At 31.7% G+C, this 25,171-nt stretch overlaps 2 protein-coding genes across 3 annotated transcripts in view; one reads left to right on the top strand and one right to left on the bottom strand.

The window, feature by feature from the left end:
• LOC130633435 (chromodomain-helicase-DNA-binding protein 1-like) overlaps nt 1-25,171 on the bottom strand; it is a 44,379-nt gene that overhangs the window by 1,841 nt on the left and 17,367 nt on the right. The window contains exons 4-33 of the mRNA XM_057444551.1: nt 24,927-25,036; nt 21,810-21,934; nt 21,445-21,525; nt 20,716-20,777; nt 20,336-20,569; nt 11,530-11,663; nt 10,974-11,202; nt 10,788-10,888; nt 9,870-10,214; nt 9,501-9,769; nt 8,772-8,962; nt 8,188-8,323; nt 7,916-7,968; nt 7,527-7,683; nt 6,933-7,085; nt 6,561-6,632; nt 6,323-6,486; nt 5,585-5,722; nt 4,854-4,953; nt 4,599-4,694; nt 4,163-4,345; nt 3,622-3,827; nt 3,494-3,535; nt 3,215-3,357; nt 2,614-2,740; nt 2,056-2,206; nt 1,596-1,709; nt 1,197-1,349; nt 629-739; nt 65-246 (exon numbers count right to left, since the gene is read on the bottom strand). Coding sequence (XP_057300534.1) covers nt 65-246; nt 629-739; nt 1,197-1,349; nt 1,596-1,709; nt 2,056-2,206; nt 2,614-2,740; nt 3,215-3,357; nt 3,494-3,535; nt 3,622-3,827; nt 4,163-4,345; nt 4,599-4,694; nt 4,854-4,953; nt 5,585-5,722; nt 6,323-6,486; nt 6,561-6,632; nt 6,933-7,085; nt 7,527-7,683; nt 7,916-7,968; nt 8,188-8,323; nt 8,772-8,962; nt 9,501-9,769; nt 9,870-10,214; nt 10,788-10,888; nt 10,974-11,202; nt 11,530-11,663; nt 20,336-20,569; nt 20,716-20,777; nt 21,445-21,525; nt 21,810-21,934; nt 24,927-25,036 — 4,362 coding nt within the window. The remainder of the gene's footprint in view (nt 1-64; nt 247-628; nt 740-1,196; nt 1,350-1,595; nt 1,710-2,055; nt 2,207-2,613; nt 2,741-3,214; nt 3,358-3,493; nt 3,536-3,621; nt 3,828-4,162; nt 4,346-4,598; nt 4,695-4,853; nt 4,954-5,584; nt 5,723-6,322; nt 6,487-6,560; nt 6,633-6,932; nt 7,086-7,526; nt 7,684-7,915; nt 7,969-8,187; nt 8,324-8,771; nt 8,963-9,500; nt 9,770-9,869; nt 10,215-10,787; nt 10,889-10,973; nt 11,203-11,529; nt 11,664-20,335; nt 20,570-20,715; nt 20,778-21,444; nt 21,526-21,809; nt 21,935-24,926; nt 25,037-25,171) is intronic.
• On the top strand, nt 14,006-17,182 carry LOC130633622 (fibroblast growth factor 7-like). Of its 2 annotated transcripts, none has more exons than XM_057444564.1 (3): nt 14,006-14,241; nt 16,065-16,232; nt 16,338-17,182. In XM_057444564.1, the coding sequence occupies exons 1-3, from the start codon at nt 14,223-14,225 to the stop codon at nt 16,712-16,714; spliced, it is 564 nt and encodes a 187-aa protein (XP_057300547.1). In that variant the 5' UTR covers nt 14,006-14,222; the 3' UTR covers nt 16,715-17,182. The 2 variants fall into 2 exon arrangements, with proteins under 2 accessions (XP_057300547.1, XP_057300548.1); XM_057444565.1 differs by lacking the exon at nt 14,006-14,241 and adding an exon at nt 14,856-15,082.

The raw sequence follows: 25,171 nt of genomic DNA, 5'->3' as shown, positions 1-25,171 counted from the left end.
CACGTACTTCTCGTAGACAGCAAAATACAAACTTAAATACATAAAATACAACGAATAGACAAACCTCCGCCATACATCAAGTTCGTTAGGGTCCTTCATGTACTCGTCCAAGCACCTTTCAATATGGTCCCCGATTTTTAACAAACATTTTTTCGTTGTCTGCACTTGTTCTTTGGGCGTAGATTTTTGGTCAGGAGAATCAAGTTGTTGGAGTGACTTCTTTTCCGGGCGCATTTTTTCTTTGCACTGAAAATAAGTTATTTACAGCAATGAGGTGATGTAATGAAAAGTAAAACCAACAGGCCTGCCAGAGTTTGAATAACATAAAACCCTTTTTAATGCTATGTCATGCCTTATAATTTAACGCAAGTATCTCTCAATAGCTGCCATAACATTGCCCAAGTAATAAGCACGATTGGTGATGGGAGGCCAGAAAGCTGAGGTCAATTTTATGACAAGATAGATAAATTTTACTCTTTTTTTAATTATTTTACAACAAAAGAAAGAAGTTGTTTCAGAATTACTTTAAAAGATTTTTCCATGCGTAGGAACGGATAATTTTATCAACACAAAAGAATAATTAGTAAAAAAACCAATTAAATTTCAGTAATCTATAAACGGGAAGTACCTTCTTAAAAGTTTCTTCGGCCATTTCTTCTCGAAAGTCCATCACCACTACCGGATTTTCTTCTGGCACGGCAGGACTTGAGATTCGTTCATCGCGAGTCTTCTCTTTTTTCTAAATAATAAGAACGTAATTAAATTATACGAGAGAGCGATCAAATTATGCACGGATGGAATTAAATTATGCAGATGCAGAATTAAATTTTACGAGCAAGCGATCAATTTATGCAGATATGGGATTAAATTATGCAGAGACAGAAATAAATTTTGCGAGAAAGCGATTAGATTATGCAGAGATGGGATTAAATTATGCACAGTAGAAACAGAAAAAATAATCAAGAGTTCAAGGACTATTTTCATAAACTTCAGGACATCAAAACTTCAAGATTATTCAGAATGACTTACGCTTGGTTCATCAAAATAATAAAATGTAATGTTCCTTATGATTTAGCAATATTTTGTTATCCTTCCCACCACTTTTTTTTGGACTAATAATCCTAGCAGGAAGAGAGTGTTCGTATTGCGCACAATATGCTTGACAAATGGCGACAATTTTCAAAAAAATATCTTACGAGTGTCTTTGCATTCTTCTTTTCAACAGTCTTTTTAGTCTTCTTCTTCTTGCTTGGTTTTTGTTCATTCAGAGTATTTGAGATGGTATGCTCGCTTTCTGAGTGAGGCGATACATAATCTTCTTGTTTGTGTGGACGAACCTTTATTTTTTTCTAAACGTAAACACGTGGAATACATCAGAATGAAAATCAAACCAACACATGAAGATGGACAATTTATGTATCCACACCGAAACAACCTTTGTGTTAGGTACTTATATTCATTATGAAGCTTGTAGACATTAAAAACAACTTATATATCCAATTGGGCAAAAAGAGAGAGAATATTTCGTCATTTTTGTTCATTCTCTCCCCCCCCCCCATTTCCATTAGTTATATGAAAAAAAGAGGAATGTGTACTTTTTTCTGTTCTGGTTCATGATGAGTTTTCTGTTCTTTTAAAAGTTTCAGAAGATAATCTGCGCGAGATTGGAGATGTTTATTTTGCGGCTTGCCATTTCCCATGGGAAGGATCTAAACGAAGAATCAACAATCCTGCTAAATAATGCTAAATTGTATAAGAATATTAGGTAGATAGAGCTACTTTACACCAGTGAATGACGTGTATTTATTCTCTTATACTCTAACATATTATATTTTATAAGCGACGCAAAAATATCTGGGAGTGTAAGTTAGGACTACCAAACTACTTAAATAATCTTGGGCATTTCCAAAATAAATTTGTGCGAAATACAAGGTTTAATGGGACATTAGAAGAAACTGAGAAATTTTTGAGCAACACTCCCTGGGTTACCATTTATTACGAACTTTCTAGTTTTCATCGAGAAATAAATCAAGTTCTCTCATGTATCAGACTTACCTTTCCAGAAAGTCCCAACGCATGATCATTTTTGATAGCATCCCAATTGCCAACACCATACTTCAGCATACCAATCAACAACATGGAATCTTCCACCACGCCCCATGAGATACCCCAATGTACGCTACGTGTGGGATGGGTCAATCGGTAACTGAACACATAAATATATTTCTTAGTTAGATTGCTCTTATCAAGACTGTCCTTGTATCCAACATCATTGAATTGGTGTGTATATATTTTTAACTTAATCTAACATGTAAAAATGCTGTTTTGGTTACGGTCAAAGTCTTTTTAATTAAGCGAAATCTTAAAAAAATATATAACTCGCACTTGAGACTAGTTGTGGAATATACTTCCAGGTATTGTCAAAAATTAGGTAAAGTATGCCACCATCTAGGTTTTACCAGTGGGAGAGGGGTCCTTATTTTATACAACAATATTGTACAAAGAGCAATGGTATTGCTTTCACTTTCCATATTTCGTAAGAAAAATCTATGTCAAGAGTTTCCAGTGACGGTGATTATTTTCGATTGATGGAATTTATAAAAAATGACTCACCCTTTTTGTTGTCGGGGTTCTTGTGGTAAGCACAAAGCGAGTGGTTCTAAATCTACTTCTGCTTTTAACACCGATGGCGCGTTTATGGTGACACCAGATATCTTCAAAGAGGCACCTTTCTTTTTACCTAAAATCAAAGATAACAAAGTCTTTGTTAGTAAGTTGTTTACGAAAGTGAATCCTCGCACCTTAAATCGAATTTTATATTATTTATTTACTTTTTTTATTTTTCGTTCTTACAGGACTCTTTTGGAAATCAGTTTTTTCAACTGCGATGAAATCCTATGTACAAATAAGTCAAATAAAACAACACGAAAGTGCCACCTCTTCTTTTCAACCGTCTGATCCTAAACTTAGCGATCTTGGAACCAACTCTAATAAATTAAATTCCAGACGGCCGTTTATCATCTGCGAAAAATGTCTGTCTAACAAATAGTTTTTGTTTCGCGCATCAATAATTTGTATAGCATACGGGTAAAACGAAAACACAATATTATATTTGTGGTGTCGAAAATAGAAATCCCATACTTTGTAGCAATATCAAAATAGGGCTAAGAAAACCTTCACAGTAAAATATCAAAACAACATTAAATTCGGCTACCGTCAAATTGTTCGTCCTGCAACAGCTTCTCTTGATAATCTTTTACAGCTTGTTCACAGGAAGACTTCAATAATTCACCGAGTTCTTTTAATTCGTTCACCGATTTATCTGTAAGTTCAGCATCTTCTGCAATCGAATCCAGCCTAAACAATAGTTTAGGGAAACCTAACATTTCTAACTTTCCAACTTCGAAAAAAAAAGAAAACTTTGGTTTGAAATCGAGAAAAAAGTTGTTTCAATTACCGCACTGTCCAATGTAAACTGTACGCTATACTATACCTGGTCATTGGTCTTGCAAACGTTTTGTAGCTTTTTATAAACCTAAAAAAATTAGAAAACAGAATAAAAATTTAGGAACCTTATATTCAGCATACAACTTTATTTCTTACATGTGACTAGGTACTAACCTTCTTATTTCTACGTCGGAGAACCCTTTGACACCCTCCTTCTTTACAGGTTTGGATTTCGTTTGCCGTTTCGTTGCTTTTTTACCTTTAGCTTCATCAACATCATTCTCCTCCACACTGTCGTCATCAGAATCGCTAGATGTATCAGTGTCCACGATGGCTTTAGATTTTACTTTTTTATTATTGGACGTTTGACCAATGTTCATCTAAACAGTGCATTAAACATTATAACGATAAGTCTCTAAATCAGATATTTTCAGGAATGACTTGATGGAAGAGCCGCTTGGCACTCACAGGAGTAGTTCGTAGTTTCGTCAATCGGGTTGACAAAAAGGGTCAAGCCAGTTGGGAGTTAGCATAATAGTAAGGGCTACACTTACTGATTTAATTTTCGTACGAAGGAAAACAGACTACACGTTGGAAAACGAAGATACAGACAAGCAAGCAAGCGAGTAAACAAAACAAGCAAACAAACAAAATAAAACAAAGAAAATTTTGTAAAAGATGCAACTGACCATGTATTAAAAACAAATCATTTTACCTTCTCCACAGTTTTTCTACTTCTTGGCTTTAACGTCAACTCAGCTTTCTTTTCTTTTTCTCTTTCTTCTTCCGCTTTCTTTCGTTCTTCTTCAGGAATGATTTCTTCCCATAATTTTTGCATAGGGTTGGCAGTAGGAGTTGGTTTAATTTCTTCTTCGTTAAAGGCTGCATAGTTAACCACCTTAGTAAAAGTAAACAAAGAAGTTTCATTCTCTTGAGCGGTTACAATGTTATGCATTCCAGAATTTATCTTTTCCGAGCACAACAATTAGTGTCAAATAACCTAGATTTCTTGGAACTCGCTCTAAAATCAGCGTGGCATTCCACAGGACTAATAAACATCCCCAATTTGCACCTTTAGATTCACATTTTAAATTTTAGATTGCAAATGTAGTAGCAACACGTTGTTAAGATCAGAATAGAGAAAATAATACCTTGAATTGAGAAAGCAGTTCTTCGCCAACTGAAGGTAAGTTATCCTGATGCTCCTGAGTTTCTGCACGCTGCAAGATTTCATCGATATCCATAGCCTATGATGCATGACAATCATTATAAAATGTTCGCATGCATTACGCAGATAAATACATGTCTTAACCTGTTTCTTCATAAAAACGAAACAGCATTAGCTGACCAGAAAATAAACAAACAAACAAACAAACAACGGCAACAACAGCAACAAATAAACATACATGAAGCTTTTGATCCTGGTCTTGGTCAGCATCTTTAAACAGGTCTTCAGCACCAAACTTTAGAATAGAAGATAATTCCTCTTTGTTAAATGGTGCGTTACTAAGATATAAAATATTTCACTAACATTATGTTATTTCTAGGAAATGTTGATACAGTCTCGTCTTGTTTATACAGTCTCGTCTTGTTTATACAGTCTTGTCTCGTTAAGACAATCCTTTATAGGGGTGCAGTAACCACTAATTAGTTACAGAATCTCGCTTTGCTAATACTCGACGGTAAAACCACAACTGAATTAATCGCAATATCTGATTTTATCTTTTTTAAATAAAGTGGTATCCTAAACCAGAAATCTTCGGCTTTTTATGTGCCAATAAAGAGATAAAATAGTACCAAACATATCAAAAGTTTGAATTTATCTTATTTGCGGTAATTTTTACAAAAACAATTTGTGTTTGTATAATTTAACAATTTGTGTGTGTATATAAGCAAAAGCCTAGCGGAAACTTTTAAAGCTTCACATTTTCTACCACTTTTTCTCTTTTTTTCAAAACTAATTTCTCTTTTTAGTTGTTTCTAATCACTAAAATAATAATAATTTTATAAGGTTCTATTTCACGTGAAATTTTATACGTGTAAGATTACAATGCAAATTCATTCCGCCAGAATAAAGACCTTGTATTGCATTTATAGGATGAAGGGCCTCAGAAACAAAACAAGAGAACAAACATACGAGGAAGGAGCAGTGCTACTCTTCGACAAGATTCTTCGACCAGTTGTGTCCATGCGTTGTATAATGAGATGATCGAGCACCATCTTCTTCTTTGCTCGCTCAATAATATCCTCCTCAATTGTATTCTTAGTAACAAACCTGAAGTTGTTGACAAAATAATAAAAGTAAACAAGCACATTCTTAGCAATTCTGCTGTAAAACAGAACAAATAATAACAATATAATTTGATCTAGTTATTCAAAGGCTTTGATAAAATTATATATTTTTGACTACAGTAAAAATTATTCTAAGAACGGCTTACAAAATTCTTGGTCATGATACGTTGAGACAAAACTATAAATTTAAAAGCATGTCGCGACACAACTAGGCTATTTCTGTTTTTGATTCATTTAACTCTTGTCAAAGTTCACTTGTCAATATTTACAGCAAACTGAATATGTCAATGTTCACAGTGAAGTTATCTTATAATATTGAATAGGACTGTAGGTTTATGCACTTAAAACTTTTGTCTGAAACAATTTTTAGAAAGCCTAAATTCAACCTAACACAGGTGGGTCAAGATTTTACACATTGAACTACAAGCGGAAGCAATTTCTATTTCCAGAGGGACACTAGGTGGCGATTGTCAGTCATATCAAGTATGTAAAGTGCTAATTTTAACAAGAAAGAACCGATTTAAGCGAATAAATATAACCTGGGAGAGAACAGATAGATCCCATATTATAAAAAAGTTGGTACCTGTATATATTGACTTGATTTTTTTGACCAATTCTGTGCGCTCGAGCCATGGCCTGCAGATCATTTTGCGGATTCCAATCAGAGTCAAAAATAATTACTGTATCTGCTGATGCGAGGTTAATACCCAGACCTCCGGCACGAGTTGAGAGAAGAAAACAGAAATCCTAAAAAGTAATGTCTATTGATACACCATGTAGAGTTGAGTATTAGCTGAGATTTCAAATTTATTTCACCTTACCTGTGAACCTTCAGCATTAAAATGATCCAAAGCTCTCCTCCGTTGCTCACCGCGTATTGATCCATCTAATCTCTACAAATGAAATGTTAAAAAAATTACAATTCTTGGGGTATTAAGGAGAATTTGGTACAAATTTTGAGAGGTTTTAGACTTTAAATTTCACTATTTTTCATTTGAGTGCAGAGTAAGGGATTGAAAACTGAATGGTAAAAGTTTGAAGGATGTGTAGAAAAAAAAAAAAAAAAAAAAGGAAAAAAAATACTGAAAACCGGAAAAAGAAACACATTATGAACAATACGAATAAAATAAAATAAAAACTATTTCCCGTTATTTTTAATTGTGATGAACAAAAACTTTTTGAAAACTACAAACCTGGAACATGAATCTTTTCATATACAGATAGTCAGCGATGATGTCAAGCATTCGAACCATTTGTGAGAAGATCAGAACTCGATGTCCTGTCTCTTTCAACCGACACAACAATTTGTCTAACAGTATCATCTTTCCGCTTCCTTTGATAAGTGTCTAAAATTACGAGTTATCGAAAACTTTAGTTTCAATCAATTTCCAAATTAGCACTACCATCCAAATCCCCCTGTCTGCATAAATTCGCAGACATGTTCAAAATTGGTTGACATTAAGCAAAGAAAATCCAAATGTAAAAAGATCAACACATTTTTGACATGAACTGTGTTTATCAGACCTTTAAGCAAAATGTGTTTGTGGGACTTTTACCTAAGTAAAAATGACCTGCATAAACAACTTATTGGCTTTAAATTTGTACAAAAGCTTAAACTATAAACTATGTGGTATCCACAGTCCAATTTCTAAATCGTCCCATTTGTATATCACTTGCACAAGAAGAAAATATAAAGGCACCATAAAGAAAACATTCAAAATTTTCAAATTGAAGTAAAATATAAAAGCACATATTCTAGGCGATAAGAACATATCGCCTCTTCCTACCTGTAGCATGTTGGGGTCTTCATTCATCAGGTCAAGGGGTTTTATCAAGTTGCTATGGTTACAGCACTTCTTCAGCTCCACTATGATATTTAGCAATCCACTGAAACTACCCTTAAGTTCTCTACATAGCTCTTGTACATTTTTCGTCAGGATCAACCTATGGGGAGATCAATACTATGATTTTCAATTGTACATCAAATCTAGTATGTCAAAAAAATTACATACTAGATTGGCTAACGCAATAGTCGCTTCTCACCAAATATCGAATTTATTTATTTTTTTAGTAAAAACTCGACTTACTTAATCAACTGACTATAACTAATATACAAAATAATGAAACAAAGAAAAGTATTCATAAAAACAAACAAACAAACAAACAAAAAACTAACTTGTAGTACTGTTTTTGGACTTGTGACATTTCCATCCTGAGAATTTGTTCAACCTGAAAAAAGCATGCTGTATAGTGCTTTTCGTAAAAGCTCTCGTATGATTACCATCCAAACAGAATGACCAAAACAATATAAACAAAACGGAAACTTTTGTATGATAAAAATACTTTAATTCTACAAAGTAGTGCTATTGCAATAAACAAACACATTTAGTCTGTGTTCATTAGAACACCGTGCTAGCAGAAGCAGAAATTAATCTGCAAATATATTACCTTAGCTGGAAGAGATTTTTCTACATCCTTCTTCACTCTTCTCAATAAATAGGGTTCAAGATCTCTGTGAAGTTTCTGAAGACCTTCTTTATCAGATACTGAATATTCAGACTCGAAATCGGACCACTCATCAAACCTAAAAAGAAATGATTGTTTAACCCAACTGGTTTTCTAGGTTCTTAAATCACAATTCTGCACTTCAGCAGGATTTTTTGTAACATAGCCATGTTTGGTTTGAAAACAGTTTTCCATAAACAATCAAAATGAATAATTCTATATGTTTTTAAAAGAGAAAGTACAAGAAAAATTAACACACACATTATTTCCGAACAACAAAGAAGTTTTAGTAGTGTTGTACACCTCAAGTTAAAAATGCTCTATTAGTGGAAGCACATTCTAGTAGAAGCACATTCTAGTAGAAGCACATTCTAGTTGAAGCACATTCTAGTCGAAGCACATTCTTGTGAAACGTAGGAAATTTTGCCTTTCGCAAATTTTATATTCTTAACGTGCTCCTTTCGAGACTTTTTTTCTTCTTAAAATATGTCTTTAAGTTAAACAAAAAGATAACCAATTAAACACACCTGTTCGGCATAATAAAATGCATCAACGACCAAAGTTCTTTCAAAGAGTTTTGCAAGGGTGTACCAGTGATCAGTAAGCGAAAATTTGTACGGAAATCAATCAACATTCTGTATAACAAGGAGTCATCGTTTTTTAAGCGATGAGCTTCATCTACCAATAAAGCAGCCCAATAAAGTGAACCGAGTAACTCCTGTAAAATACAATAATCAGGTATGAGATAATCTGAGAATTTTAAGAATAATACAGGTGGAATACAGCCCAAAATATCAGAACTCACAATTAAAACCAAATCTTAATAATCCACAGCCTTTCCAATTTAATTTCTTTTACATAACATTAATATAACTAAATCAAATATCTTACTTTATGGTACTTGTAACTAAGCAAGATGCAATAAAATATTAACTAAGAAGATTTTTTAGAGGGACCTTGGAAAAGGCATGGCGGATAAATGTGATTGAGCACATACTGAAGATACTGTTTTAAATTGATACATTTATTCAAACATATACATAAAAACTGTACTAAACAGGTTTTTTTGGCATATATACATTCCTTACATTTTGTTCTCACAATTTTAGAATTTATTAAAGTAAAACTGGCCTGTGGTTTAATCAATGGTAAATTAACCTGATACTACTACCAACTACCACCTTTGGCTCAGATATAATACAGACTAGTCTTTCACAAAGCAAAATCACATTCTAGGTAAGTGCATGTAAAATTACCTTGTCCCGAAGCAGCATCTCATACGTTGTCAATAAAACATTAAATTTTAGTTTTCTGTTTTTTTTAAAACACCATTCATATTCTTGTATGTTAGTTCTCGAATTGACATCGCCAATATAAACTATTAAGTTCATATCAGGCCCCCATAGTTGGAATTCTCTTTGCCAAGCATCCATGGTGGAAAGGGGTACAACGACAAGAAATGGCCCGTATAATGAGTGAGTATGGAACAGGTAAGATAAAAAAGAAATAGTTTGAATGGTTTTGCCTAAAATATTGAACAAAACAATCACGAAACTGCCACTGCGAAATTTTGAATTGCTTTACAAGCGTGTGAAGGTAACAGTAAAAAGGATGAAAGGAAATACCTAATCCCATCTCATCCGATAAAATAACAGACAGTTCTCGACTCCAAGCATGTGCCAACCAGTTAACACCGTCTAACTGATAATCACGCAGTTGCAGATCAGAATTTCCTAAATAGTCTGGCTGCTTTTTTAACGGTACAAACTTTGGACGATGTCGTAAACATTTCGCATTTTTATTAGGTATGGTGTCAGATCGTTCACGTTCTAAATACTCGTCAATATAACTTTGAAAAAACCTTGCAGTTAAGTTCCCATCTTCCCAAGTGCAGTCAGAGTATGGCAAGCCTTGCCACTTGCAGAGATAGTCAGGATATGAAGAATCTGATTCTGGCATAAACTGATGAGCTGTAATAATTAGAAAGAAGTCAGATTATTACATGCATTGCATATCATTACACTGGCATACATGGATACAGCGCGCAGACAGATCGTTACATCGTATAGACCTTAGAGCTCATAGAAAACATACAAGTAAATTGATATTGTAATTCTTTTTATAACTACATTAATTCAAAAGCTGCATAAAAAATAACTGAGGATAATAAGAGGGGGAGGTAAAAACCTTTGATGTTTAAATATTTTATATTGTCAAACAACGATTTTCTGAGAATAAAACTGACATGTCGTCTACAAGCAATAAAGGAGAACGTGTTAAAGTGCTTGCGATTTCATTGGTTAATGATTAATTAATTCACAATATAGGCAGGGTTCAGGCAAGTAGAGAGGTGTAAAATCAAAACGTTCAACACACACCTTCCAATATGTGAGTCCTTTCCAAATTAAAAAAAAAAAAAAAATAAAAATGATTCATTTTTGAATTACAAATATGAATTGAGAGATTTAAACACAACATTTTCCAGACTAACTAATAATTTATAACAGTATCTCTTAGAAAATTTTCCCTAGGTATATACTTACAGATAATTCTTTCCACTTTTTGATATTGCTTCTGAATATCTTCATTCATTTCACTTTGGCATTCAAAATATTCCACATCTTCAGGAGATGAGATTTTTTTCCTTGTAAAAAAAAAAAAAAAAAAAAAAAAAAAAAAATAGGGGAAAAAATAATAACATTAAAAAACCAAAAAAAAAACCTACTAACCATTTCTCTATTTCATCCATTCGTTTTATATAATTTTCCAATTTTTTGATCCCTCCACACTTTTGCTCAGTTAAAGATTTTTTCGTCTCCCATGTGTTATGTAAATGAGACCAAGTTTTCCATTTAATCAAGAACTGAAGTTCAACAGTTTCGTTTTCTGGGTCAGGTTCACCTTTTTTTGCAAATTCCTCGTTTTCTGGAGAGTATATAGTAGTTTGAGCTCCAATTTCTATGAAATATAAAACGTAAGCTCAAGAAAAGTCTAGAATTAAAATCCAGAACACACAAACCAAAAACTAGCTTTAATTTAAAAAATCTAAAGGTGCCCTATGAATATTTTGTAAACCAGAGTTTTAAAACTTTAAAATTACAGCTTATCTCAATTCAGGACAAATATAAACAAAAAGGTGGCTCCATGAAAAAATTTCCAAAATTTCTGTGTTTTTTAAAAGTTTTTTAGGCAATATCTCAGATCTGAATCTGAACACCCTAAAGCACTAAGAATTGGTTACACTGGACAAATTTTTAGCCATTGTGCAAGACAACTATAGCATACCTTCTGGTCTGCCTTTGCGATGACGCATAACCTTCTCAATAGTTTCAACTGGTTCAGTAGGTATATCAGTTTGTTTTTCATCATATTCAACAAGATCATCTGAGTCTGTTTCATCCTCGCTGTCTTCCTTATAGCTAAAAACAAAACAGCATAGATTAATAAGCAAATCTGTACAAGAAAATCTGTATAAATCACAATACTAAACTTTACCCACATAAACAAATCACCAAAGTACTAAGTTTTTAGAAAATATAATAATAATAATAGAGAATTGACAAAATCAATGAAATATGTTAGAACAACAGACACTTAAACAATGGATTTTGCTCAACATTAGGTGTACTTTATAAATTTATTTACAAATGATAGGCATGCACAATGACCAGTTTCTCTCTGCTAGAATTAATTTCCAATGGAGTGTAGTGATCACAACAATGTTAACAATGTTTGAGTAAGCTAGTTGAAAGTTAAAACATAAGTTAAACTGTTTTTCTAAAATAAATAAATTTAAATGGAGACTTTCAGTTGTATGAAGAGGGAAGATTTGGTCACAATAACTGTGTTCTTCAACTAGAGTTTCCAGTTAAAGCACAGTGCAACTATTTTTTTTCTTCTCATAGAGACATTTGTATATGGCTTTGTATATAAAATTTTTATGCCTGGCCATTCTCTCTTGATCAAGCAAGGACAAATGCAGACTGAACACCACTATATTAAATCAATTACAAAAGTAGAAAACCAATTTAAAGTAGGAAAAGTACCAATATTAAGGGAAATCCAATCTTACTGTTTTATCAAAAAACAAGAATAGATTATATCAGAACATTCACTGATAGGTAGGAGATAATCAATACATAAGCCATGAAAACATAGCAAAAACTAATTTAAGTCTTTTGAAAATAAGCATTTTTAGCGTACAGGCAAATATAGCATCATATGGGTGAATACTCATTGTTCTTTTTAGGTTTGTATTACATGATGCAGATCACGAGTGCTATTTTAGTTTACAAATGCAACAGCATAAAGATGAATACATATTGTCCTTTTGCTGTACAAAGTTTATTAAGACCTAAATAAGGGTAAAATAATCAAGCTTAACAAAGGTGGCTTTTCTGCTAATAAGGAGCTTGTCTATTTGTTTTTTAATTTAATTACTCTTTGATATGTATATAAAATACAAAAATATAATGTCTCCTGTCTGATCACTAAAACAAAGAAAGTTCAGATTATTTTCTAGAATTGTTTGTTTTAACTATCAATTTTAATTTTCAATTTAGATATCTTAAAACATAAAACATCAACTAGTTATAGATAGTAAAAAAAAATATTTTGCAGAAATTTTTCAAATTCCTACAAGTTTATGAAAAAATAATATGATAAAGTCTTGGAGACTTAACATAGAAAGCTAATTAGGACTCCACCTTTGGAGATAACGAATTGTTTATTCTTTCTGCTATTACGTGTGGTCCAACCCATAATAATTACATACTTGTCTCTCAGGTTTTCTTACCAGTTAAATTAAACATATTTTGATGATGCTGTTCTTGAAATTTATTTTATTTAAAAACTGTACCCATGCATGAGTAAAAGACGTTGGCAAGGAAATAAAATTAACACAAATCGTAGCATCCTGAACAAAACCCACCCTGATCTCCTAGTTGCAACAACAAGAGGAATAACACTCAAATAGTTACAATGAAAAAAGTCACTCACTGACTATAAACTTAATAACACAATAATACAAACTAAAACAGAATCCAAGAAAATGTGTTCAATATTAACAAGCTCTCCAAATTTCAGTTTTTAGAGATTATCTGCTTTGATTTATCTTAGGACAATTTGCAGTTAATTAGTGATTTCATGTTATTAGCCTTACTATTTTTTTAGTATATATATTTATATAAAATTAATCTAATTAGAAAAAACTGATAGCCACCACTAAGATGCTAGAGCTTTAATTTCTAACTATTTTTCATTTTGTTAGTCATATTTTTAAAATCTAAGTAAGTTCAGGCCTTATTGTAAACAATGACATTGTAAAAAGATTATATAAGAGGTGTGTCCAGCCTGTTACTGTGCAAAATATTTATGAATGTTTATCCCTACCCTAATCATTAAATGTCAGGGATTCTGATAACACCATGTGTTTTTTATTATATAAATGTATTATTTTAGTCAGACTGCTGTATTGGACCATGTACACATTGATCATGAAGCCTCTATGATGGAGTGTAAACTAATATATTGTTATTTAATTATAATCACTTTATAGTGGATGATTTTTATATAAAGAACAAACCTCTATGGGACTTAATAAACAACAATCATATTAAAAAAACCTCTTTAATCTCTGCATTTAGGAGATTGGCTTCTTTCTCAATTTAATATGTAACAATGGTAAATCTAGTGTTGCAGAAAAAAATGTTTTTTTATATTAACAAAATATAAACCATTTTATTAATTTTTTTTTGTGAAACCTGACTCGACTTGTATTAAAAGATTATTCTAAAACTTTCTATAAACAAACAAAACTAAAAAAAAAGTTCAGAGTGTTGTCATTATGTTTAAAATAGAGCAGGATGGCAGTGGAAACGGAATTGGTTGATAATTTTAATTACATCTGGATGCTTTATAGGAAGTTGTTATATGCATAGAAAATTTTTATATGTTAGTTTAAGTATTGAATTTTATTTATGAGAGACATCAAGACAGGTATGAAATTTTCAAGAATCATTTAAAGTTTGGTGTAAATCAATTTTTTTAAAAAAAAGATGATGTCAAAGTTTGTTTTCTTAATAACGTAATAATAGCAAAGCAAAATCATATTTCTTTTGTTGTTACAAAAAAGTTTCATGCTGACGTTGGTAAATGATTTATTCTATAAAAGATGTAGCGGACACAACTGATAAGAATTCTACATGGGGATTTTCTAATGTGGTTTTTGTCGATTTCACAATATATGACGAGAAATTTGTTTTCCTAATATCCAAAGTAAACAAGTCTGGGAATTCAACATATGGTCACTTGACATGAATGAATCAAAAACAATAAATATTAGCTTAATGTGAATAAACTCAATTCAAATTTGAAATTGGATTGAAAGTTTTAGTAATTGTATATGAAAATAATGAGTTATCAGCAAAATTTAAATAAAAGATCTTTTATTTATTTATTTTTTGCCTACGTGGATTTTTCCACAGGCCATACCAACTAGTTCATAACATATTATTTAATCTTGACAGTTATAGTTTTAGACATTGTAGTTTCATATTTCAATGTTTATATTGATCTACACTTTCTATAGGTAGAATTTTAAATAGATGAAGAATTTTTTTATTTTTGAATTAAACAAATTTAAATTTCATACATACATAACCTAATTACAGAAACAACAACGCTTCTCTCTGGCAACAACTTTAATTACCTATAATCAATCACATCCCGTTATGGTATTGTAGACTAGTTATGGTATTGTAGACTACAGAGTCGCGCAGTGGAAATAAAAAAATTCATGTTGGGTATTGTGACAAGCTTGAATGAAATCAAATTTCCTGTAATAATTTTTATTTTACATTAAATTAATTAAGAATGATATAAAACAGGAAGAAGGTACTATGTAAAAAAATAAATAGGAAATAAGGTTGAGAACTTTGAATTTGTTGGAAGTATAATATATAATTTCTCAATGTGAGAAGAACTTCAATCTAATTAATAAAGTGGTGAAACCAATTGCTCATATTATAAATAGGTGAAATTGAGCATGTTACGAAAATCAAAAAAACATTGGTATCATCATCAGTAACCAGGGGTGAAAACAAGTTTTTCAAGACATGAATCATTGAATGAATGAATTTTTTTGAAGGACTATATGCAAAATAAAATCATGTAGCAATTAGAATTTTCATTAGTTTGTATTGGTAGTTATTTTAAGATTAGATCTCTTGGCAACAGCTAGAGGCGGGTAAATCTTAATTACTGTTATTAAATCAGATAACTATGGTAAAAATCATTGAAAGCAATGTGGGGATTAAGAAACAGAATAGAAAAACAAAAGGATAGTTTAGAAAGAGCTGCCACATATGTAATTAACATAAGACATCAAAAGACAGCAAAGATTACTCAGCTCCACATGTTAAGAAACACAGCAATGACAAAGATGACAATTGTTTGAACTGCAGCTCAAACTCATTTTATCAGATAAACACAACAGCTGCTGGGATGCAATACTAGGAAAGTTATTGTAAATACGATGCAGTATTAAGTACTAGTTAAGCAAATATAGTATTTATTTGATCAGAAATACAAAAATAAAAGTTGATGTGTAGTTGCGTAGGTTAACGAAATAATACATAAACAAATATGGAATTTTTTTAGCTTTCAGTTTCATAACACTTGATAAAATAAACTTGTTTTCAAAAAAGCTCTGTGCTACAATTTTTAAGAATTGTTCTTTTAAACTTACTTTAGACAGAAATTCCTTTACATACAACACAAAGGTTGATAATTCTTACATATTTAGTGTTTTTTATCTTTAGAAAATCATAAAAACAGAAAAATGGCTGTAGCAGTTGGCCAGCAATATCTTTCAGGTGTTACCATGGGGAAAAACCAGCAAACAAATGTAACAGAAGAAAAAGTTGAAAAACTCATTAAATTCCAGTTGTTACGATTTGCTAGAAAACGAAGACTTCTTTGTAAAAATGGTAGGAAAGAATTTCTATATTTTTAAGTTATTCATTATTAGTTAGCCATCAAAATTAATTAAAAATCGAAAAAGACAATAAAATGTGTGTAATTTATTTTTTTAGGCATGTATTTAGCGATTGACAAAAATGGAGTTCATGGTACTAAAGATCCAAACAACCCGTATGCTGAACTTCAAGTGCTATCGATAGGATCGGACATGCTAGCGATATGGGGAACAAAAGCGAGTTTATACTTAGCAGTACATCCTGAAGATGGCACAATATATACGACAGCCGAGGAAGGCAGACATTGTGTTTTCATAGAATCACTTCTTCCAGATTTTTATAGCTTCTATGAAAGTTACAGATCAGTTTATGAGGGTCAACCACAATGCATACAACTAAATTTACAAAATAAACTAGACACAGTTGATATTATGTCACTTCCACCTCGAAGTGGACAATTTATATGGGAGTTATTTGATGACGCTTACAAATAAATAATGGTAATTTATAAAACCAGTAGCACAAATTACAACTAGTGAAATTCGAGATAAATAAGGCTTTACTTTAATATGAAAAAGCACACTCAATTTAAGAATTTCAACATATAATTTTTGCTTGCCCCAGGAGGCATTAAAGAAAAAATATAATAACTGGTTGATTTATCTAACATATTTTTCCCTCTTTTCATGATAATTATTTGTTTCATTTTGTTTGAAATACACATTATTACAAAGTAATAGATGCTAAATGTTTAAATTTTGTATGTTGTATATATTTACATATATATTTATATATATGAGGAGTGAACATATTTAAAATGATTTCTGTAAAAAAATGTTTGTTTTTCATGCTAAAATAATTGCACACAGACAATGCAAATGTTTCGAAGGTAGACAGCCTGTCTGATCATGTTAATCATTTTAATGATTGCTTTAAGATGAAAAATCAGTTATCACAGCAACAGTTATGGATGGCTTCATTTTAAGGGCATAAATATAAACATGAATAGGAATATTTATTTAAGGACTACATGACCACAAGGCATAAGAAGAAGTCAATGTAGTTTAAAATATTACGGCTTTGATTACGTTTCTCATATAATCAAAATTGTAAGAGAATTAATGTGGTGCTGTGAAAATCATTTGCAGTTAGAAAAATATATTGCCTAGTTTAAAATTGAGACATGTGTGTGAAAATACTCACTGTGCCAATTTTGGTCAAACACAGTAAAGGTCACCATTAAAATCATTGTGCATTCAGTATTCTGGTTTAATAAAAAAAAATCACATAATCTGTTGTTTTGATTTGGATATTGTACACCCAAAAACAAACTTCAGACAAAATGAAAAATTATGTGCATCATGTCATGACACAGTTATCCAAAAACAAACAAAACGAATCCTAATAATAAACGTCAGCAATCAACCTTTGCATATAAAAAAACAGCAACAAAGTTTTATTATTTTACTTATATGTTCCTTTGACAAAGAAATCAATAAAGTTGATTTTTTTAATCTTGGAATTTGTCAATTCGGAGGAAAATTGCTCAAATGGCTTTGTTATCAAATACTTGCTGATAGCCCCACTAATTTGTTAAGCATATGCTTATTTGAACCTGAATAATATGCTATATTATACTCAGAAACTTACTCAGATATTTTAACACAAAAATGTTTCATCGTCAACATCAATCTTGGATTAACTTTTGTTTTTCATACTAGCATGAGTTGGAGGGGTATATTATCTGATTAACACCTGTAATACTATGAACACCTTGCCTTTAGCTCATCTGAACTTTTTCTGTCTTGAAAACTAGTGTTACATATCCACCTAACCATTCTCAAATCATTACTTTCCAAATGGTTAAGATCTTCCTGATAAAATGAGCTTGTATTTCTATTTTCTTATATGGGCCTGGTAAAACCTAAAGACTCTGCTAGCCAACCAAGAATATCCCCCTGAACTTTTTTAACCAGAACCTATGCTGCAAGTAACAATACTTTAAACAGCCCCTTCATCCCCCAAAATAGTAACAGAAATTCTGAATTACCTCTAACCAGCCACTGTTGTACATTATTAAAAATGGAAACACTTCGTTGTCTATAATCTAACCTTCGCAACACTTAGAAATATTAGCTCTTACTCTTACTCTAAATTTACTGCTTATGTAACAAGTCTGACAAAAAATTAAATTATTATCAGCCCGTTCCCTCCAAACTCCACACTGCCATTTTTCCACTACAAGCTCATACTTGGCTTTAAGGTTACTAATTATTATTTTGGACTTTGCTGCATTAACTCTCAACTGTTTCTTCTAGTTCTTTCTTTAGCTTCTTAAACTTGTAAACTAATTCTTCCATAAAATGGGAGCCAAATCATCTACATAAAATAACTCCTTTGGACACCCTGTCCTGAACACCATTGACTGGGAATTGTAAGACTAAAAAAAACATCAAAGTACTGAGTACAGAACTCTGATGTCCACCAAGCACTTAGCAAATCATTAATGCTGACACAATTTCTTGCATTGCTGTACATTGACAATACCATTTTAGTTAGTCACTCATCTAAATCCAACTCTTTCACAGTTCACCATATAACTTTACTTAGCACTGTATAAAAGCCTTCCTAAATCTACGAAAGGAAAATACAAATTATTTCTCTTTCCTAAATATTTTTTCCAAAACTTAGTAAAAATAATTCATCTGTAGTGCCATACCCTGGAAAAAACCAAACTGCATCTTATTTATATTCTTTCTCTAAACCTCCCAATTGCAAAAATAAGACCAGCAACATTTAAATTTTTCTTTTATTAATACAATTTGTTCAATCTCATCTGGGATAAAATGTGCTGTACCCTTAACAAGTATAGGACCATACAGTGTCATATATATGTCATTGTAACAAACCTGTGAAAAAGACTTTGTGGTCACATGGGTGACTTTTTAACCCCCCCCCCCTGACGGTTTTTTTTTAATAACTCCTGATTGCTTTGTTATATGGCTATGATACTTACTGAGTTTCAACATTTTTCTATTAGACACTTGCATGGTATTTCTTTAGGTCCCATACCTTTCAGAGGCTTTGATATTGGCCATTACTCAAAACTACCCCTAAAAATCTCTATGAAATCCTTATAATGGGGAAAATATAATAACTCCTGTTAGGATTATCCTTAGAACTTAAAACTTGCAACACAACTTTGTTTCATCAAGAAGAATCATTTTGAATAATTTAAACACATGACTAATCCGATTTCCCGATTTTATCGGATTTCACCCGAAAATCGGAAAAACACGATTTCTGGGCAATTTTTGGCAATTTTTTATCCGATCCATGTAAAAACCGAAAGATATTATAAAATAACTTTTATTAAGCTTTCAGAAACTTCAAACAGACTGTGAAAATTCGCTCTAGAACAAAAGTAATTATATTTTAAGAAGATAGTGGCATTTTTAACAATTTTCAAGCTTCTGATGATGTCACAGAAAATGTGCTGACGCAAGCAAAAGTTTATTGGCGCCATTTTGTTCCTTTTATGACGTAAGTGTGCCAAGTTTGATTCAATTTGAACAATCCTATGAAAAGTTATTGAGGGGGGGAGGGAATCCCCCCTGTCATAGTATGTTCGAAAAACCCCGGACCGAATAGGGTTAACACTCAGTATGCCAGAAACATTTACTCTTTTAATTTTTGTTGTGAAAGTTACACAAGTATACCAAAGAAGTTAATTTTGTATGGGATCTGAGAAGTGGCTAATTTAATTTTTTTTTAAACAAGTCTTAAAAAGTAATCTTTTTTTAGTAAAATTCCAGAGTAAAAAAGAAAACAGAAAAAAGCAAAATAATATGAAGAAATCAATTAATTCATAATAAAAATTACTTATGTTTATTACGCAGTAGATGAACACCATCAAAAATTTGTGCTCAAGTTGAAACGATTGTGTCATTGTATAAAATCATGAAAATGCACAAAGTTATTATCAACAGAGCAAAGCAGCATTATAAAAAAAAACGTCTTTATGGTCAATGCATAACATTTCACAATATCAGGTTTAAATCTATTTCATTAAATTACTTTTTCTCATCTAAGAAATTAGAGATAGTTGTACATACCTAACTTTGTTTAAAGTATTTCTTCTTGCCCCACCAACATAGTGAGATTTTTTTTTCCCACGGCCTTTTTTACCGTATTCATCAGAGCTTGTTGATACCGTACGTCCTCTTTGTTGCTTTCGTCTTTTTCGTGAACCTGATGTTGGTTTTGACCTTTTCTGAGTAACTTTTTGTGGGACGTCAAAACTCGAGTCTGATTCTTCACTTTCACTTCCACTAAGTGTAGGGATCCAACTAGAACAGAACATTTATGAAAATCATGTTATAAATAAATACATTTTTAAACTTAAATTTCGTAGGCAAATTGTACATTGCCAGGTAAAAAAAAATTAGACCAAAAATTATGTACAAATATACACAAATTTACATCATTTATTTACCTTTCACTTTTTCTTCTACCTTTTCTCTTTTTCTTTCCACTGTCATCACTGTCACTACCAGACTATAACAAATTTAACACATTTGTAAAATAACAGAAACAAAAACACATCATTAAGACAGAGAACAATTTTTGTTTGCTGTCAACTGGGCGAGTACTTCAATAAAACTAGGCTGATTAGGAAGGTATTATAGTTTTCATATTTTGAAATTGTATAAAAAATTTATTTTATCACACCAGTTTTTCAAAGTTTTTTCTATCAAATGGATATTTAGGGTCTAAATCTCATCGAGCTTGATTTTAAGTTCTTCAATTTTTTCAAGGATTGTCTCATAGTTGTATAATTATGGGCAAGAAATGAAAGTAATAAAAGAAAATGTCTTTCAAACACTAGATCAATTATTGAAATGACCCTATCGTTCTTTCCAGCTGAAGAACAAAATAATGAAAATTTAATTGTTAATTTTTCAGGTAGTCCAGCTTCTTAACTAGTGTTAAAGAGTTGCAAAAATTTCTTATACCAGCAAAGAATGTCAAAAAACTAAAAATAAAAGGGGTGCCAGTATTTTTTGCCTAATTATTTTTAGTTTTAGTAGTTTCTAAAATTAACGCTATTTGTTAGTAAGCAGTAATTTCCATACAACAGACATTCTAACTCTTTCAACATCTGGGACAACTCTGACGCATTTCAATGAACTTATTTCTGGTATGCTTTTTAAAGCATGCATACCTGTATTACTAATCTTTGGGGCTCTTTCCTGGCACGATTGGATCGCCGTATTCCATAAACATCAGGATTTTCTTCCCAAATCTACGAGACAACGGAAGACTTAACTACTTTTTTTTTATATAGAGTTTTCTTAATTTTTACTGCCATTTTGAACTCTTTATTTTAATTTCTTTCGAGGGAAAAGTTAGAAAAGTTAAGAATATCTAAATATCCAAGGTCAATGGATTTCAGAAAAATAGAAGTTTGTGTTGCAATCTCCATGAAAAAGGTTAAAGCAACATTAATAAACTTAGTGGTATTTACTGAAAAAATTACTAAAAGGATGGGTATCCTGAACATAAGAATTAAAGCATTTGTTTAAATACCTTTTTGTCATCTTTTTTAGGTTTTCTTTTATCGTCTTCTGCTTGTGGATTATCAGAATCACTCTCGCTACCATCACTGCTGCTGCTTCCACTGCTACTTCCACTACTTGAATTCTCAGATTTCTCTATAAAAAGTAGAAAGAATTTTTTTCAAAAAGTTTTTTTAGCAGTTAAACTCTCTCAATAAACAATAAATGCTCAGATGCAGTGCTTATTTAAAATTAACACAGGCTAAACTAAAAGCTATAGCTATTAGACACTAAAGTTTCGAATGGAATGTTGAAGTTAGAATTAAAATTATTTAAGCAATAAATTTATTACACCATTTAGTATGCCCTTCTTTAGAAGAATACCAGGCTGAGATTTTATGTTAAAAACAATTGACATAAGTTAGACGAAATATCTGTAAATGAAAAAGTCCATCCAACTTCTCGTTATAATTTACTGCATCAAGTTATCAACACAAGCATATTTCAATAGACCTGTTGTTTAGAACCATAGAAAGATAAGAATGACAACTATATTTAGAATTTTCACATTTTATTAAAAAGTATGTAAGTAACTCCCTCAAAGAAGCTGGTCTCAAGCAAGGCTTTCACCCAGAAAATACAGTGTACAAAAAATAATTTAGTCAAGCTATTCACCATTTATGTCTTCAAAGGAATTCTGATTGTGAAAAATGATACTTGGCCAAATGATAGCAAACAACAGGGGGTTACAAATTATGCAATACATTGAATACAGAATTGCTGGAAAAAACACCGTTACTGTTTTTGATCGTAATTTTAACATGTCCGCCACTGCTTTGCTTGCTTCCTCCTTGCTTTTAACTTTCCACACCTATCCAGAGCCCAAAAATCATGTGACATAATAAGTAACATCTCCAATACCAAGAATTAAAGAATATGGCTAATAGTAGTTATACGCTTGCATAACCCAATAGGTTTTAGTAAAAATAACATGTAGCACTTTTTAACACTTTCCATTAAGCCATATTTGTTTTTCTGAGACATTTAAATTCCCAAATAGAAGCATGCAAAAGAATGATGCAATGAAAACACTGCAGAGAAAAGATTTCATTTGAACATTTTCAGCAAGCATACTAAATTTTTGCAAAATAGGTGATATTTATATATCCTTTTATTTTATGTGTTATGATCTTTAAAATCTTGTTTCATTCATCAAATTTGAAGACACTACATTGCGGTTATGAGGTAATTGTGCTATGATGGCGCTATTATTATGGTAAAAAAAGGACAATGGTAATGCTCTGACCTATGAGACCCAACAAATTTACCTTTATTTTCTGATTTGTATCAGAATGTTTCAAAGGTTTACCAAATATGCTTGCACAAATCAATGCAACATAACAAACCGGACTTTCATTCTCAATTATATACCCTACATCTTTCGAAAAAACAAGAAAAAAAAAAGAGAAACAAAATGAGGGTGTTTAAATCAAGAGGTAGTTCAGGGAAAACTTGGGTACTTTTTTGTCATTTTTTTGTAAATTTTAAAAATTTGAGTTTTATGACAAATAAGTTTTCCCCTAAACGAACCTTCTCTCTTGTCTCTCTTCCCCAATCTGGTCCTTAAGGTTGCTTCTTTTTTTTGCTAACATGTGCGATTTGCGAGCAGAAAATAAAAAAGAAGCCCTTGGAACATTTATATTGATTTAAATTTTGCTAATATGAACAAACTTGGCAGTTATATTTAGTCTCTAATGGTCTCATGCAATGATACAGCAACTGGTGTAATGTTCCAACTTGGTTCATTGTACTCTATTGTTACTATCGTTATAAGTTAGATAAACGAGTGTGGAATCGTCGTTATTGCTGATAAAGTTTGGTTGAGTGATTGTTGATATCACAGTCAAGATACTTAATGTTATTATTATGCTGTTGGAGACAGCCCTTGTTTAATTGACTTGTGTGACTATTGCTGTGGAAGATAGCTTCCGTTGATATTGATTATTGTTATATTGTTTGTTCATATCGGTTGTATACTAAGACTTTTATGGTGAAACAGTTACAACAGAGACTGATAGTGGTATTCTATTCAACATCTATTACATCAAGGAAAAAGAGATTTGGACAAAAATTTTAATTTAAAAAATTTATGTTTAGTAAATTACGAATTTGTGTGACTAAGTGACAAAATATATGAAGAGACGGAATGCCAAACAGATAAACTGTGTCCCCTGTGATTGTTTGAGAAATGAATATCTTTCACAGAATAAAATATTGTTTCACTGTTTTAAATATAGTTTTAGGCATGAGTGATTACATCATTGTTTCACTGTTAATGTTGGTTTGAATATGTGATGCAACTGTTCTAACGCAAAAAGACTAATACCGTTAGAAAGTCAATGTAATGTAGTTTTGGAAACTGTCTTCACTTCTTTTTCGTGCGCTAATGGCTAGGACTGGTACTACAGTAAAAAAAGGCTTATTCATTTTAATTTTTAAATAAAACACTAGCAGAGCACCCAATCTTGCTACAGTGTTCAAGCAGTCATCTCAAATTCTGAAAAGTTACTTCTCGCAATGCAAATGTCTCCTTTATCACATTTATTACGCCGAAGTCCAAAATCATTTCACTCGGGTCCCACGGTCAACTGTTTCACGGTTAAAATCGATGGAACGTAGCAACATCAGAAATATATCAGTAAATACATGTTGGTACGAATATGTGACGCAACTGTTGTAACGCAATGGGACTGGTACCGTTAGAAAGTCAATGAAATGTTGTTTGGAAACTGTCTTCACTTCCTCAGCGCGTGCTAAAAAAAACTTTATAGCGTAGCACAGTGCTCAATCTCGCCGCAGCATTCAAGCAGTTATTCTAAATTGGAAAGAATGTTAATTCTCGCAGTGTAAATGTGTCTTTTATCATAATTATTACGCCAAAGTCCACAATCAGTTTATGATAAAAATAAGTACTACCTGTATTCAAATTTATTACGAAATTTTTCTGTCTCATTTTAGTATCAGAACATTCAAATTGATTCTTATCATTTTTAGAATGTCACAGTTTAACCATTGGTAGACTGGTGCTGAGCATGTTTGTTATTCAATGTAAGTAACGTAAATATATACTCAAGGACGCAAGAGTAACCTTGTTCTGGACTTCCAACTTTTTGTAATATTTTTTGTTGCTCTAAAGTTTGTTGGTTGTCTGAGTCTGCTATCTCCACTTCTTCACCATCATTTGCGTCACTGGAGTCACTAAACAAGGAAGAAAGATTATTCTAAGACTGATGTTTAAATCCACCCTAAATTCCAACATACAATTCTTAATTTAGCAAGTAATTTCCGGCTTTTCCTAAAAGTAGGAACCGGCAGTAACCAACAGTATTTTGA

Source organism: Hydractinia symbiolongicarpus, chromosome 1 (assembly GCF_029227915.1).
Source record: "Hydractinia symbiolongicarpus strain clone_291-10 chromosome 1, HSymV2.1, whole genome shotgun sequence".
In the NCBI taxonomy this organism is placed as follows: Eukaryota; Metazoa; Cnidaria; class Hydrozoa; order Anthoathecata; family Hydractiniidae; genus Hydractinia; species Hydractinia symbiolongicarpus.
This window is presented reverse-complemented; position numbering and strand designations above follow the sequence as displayed.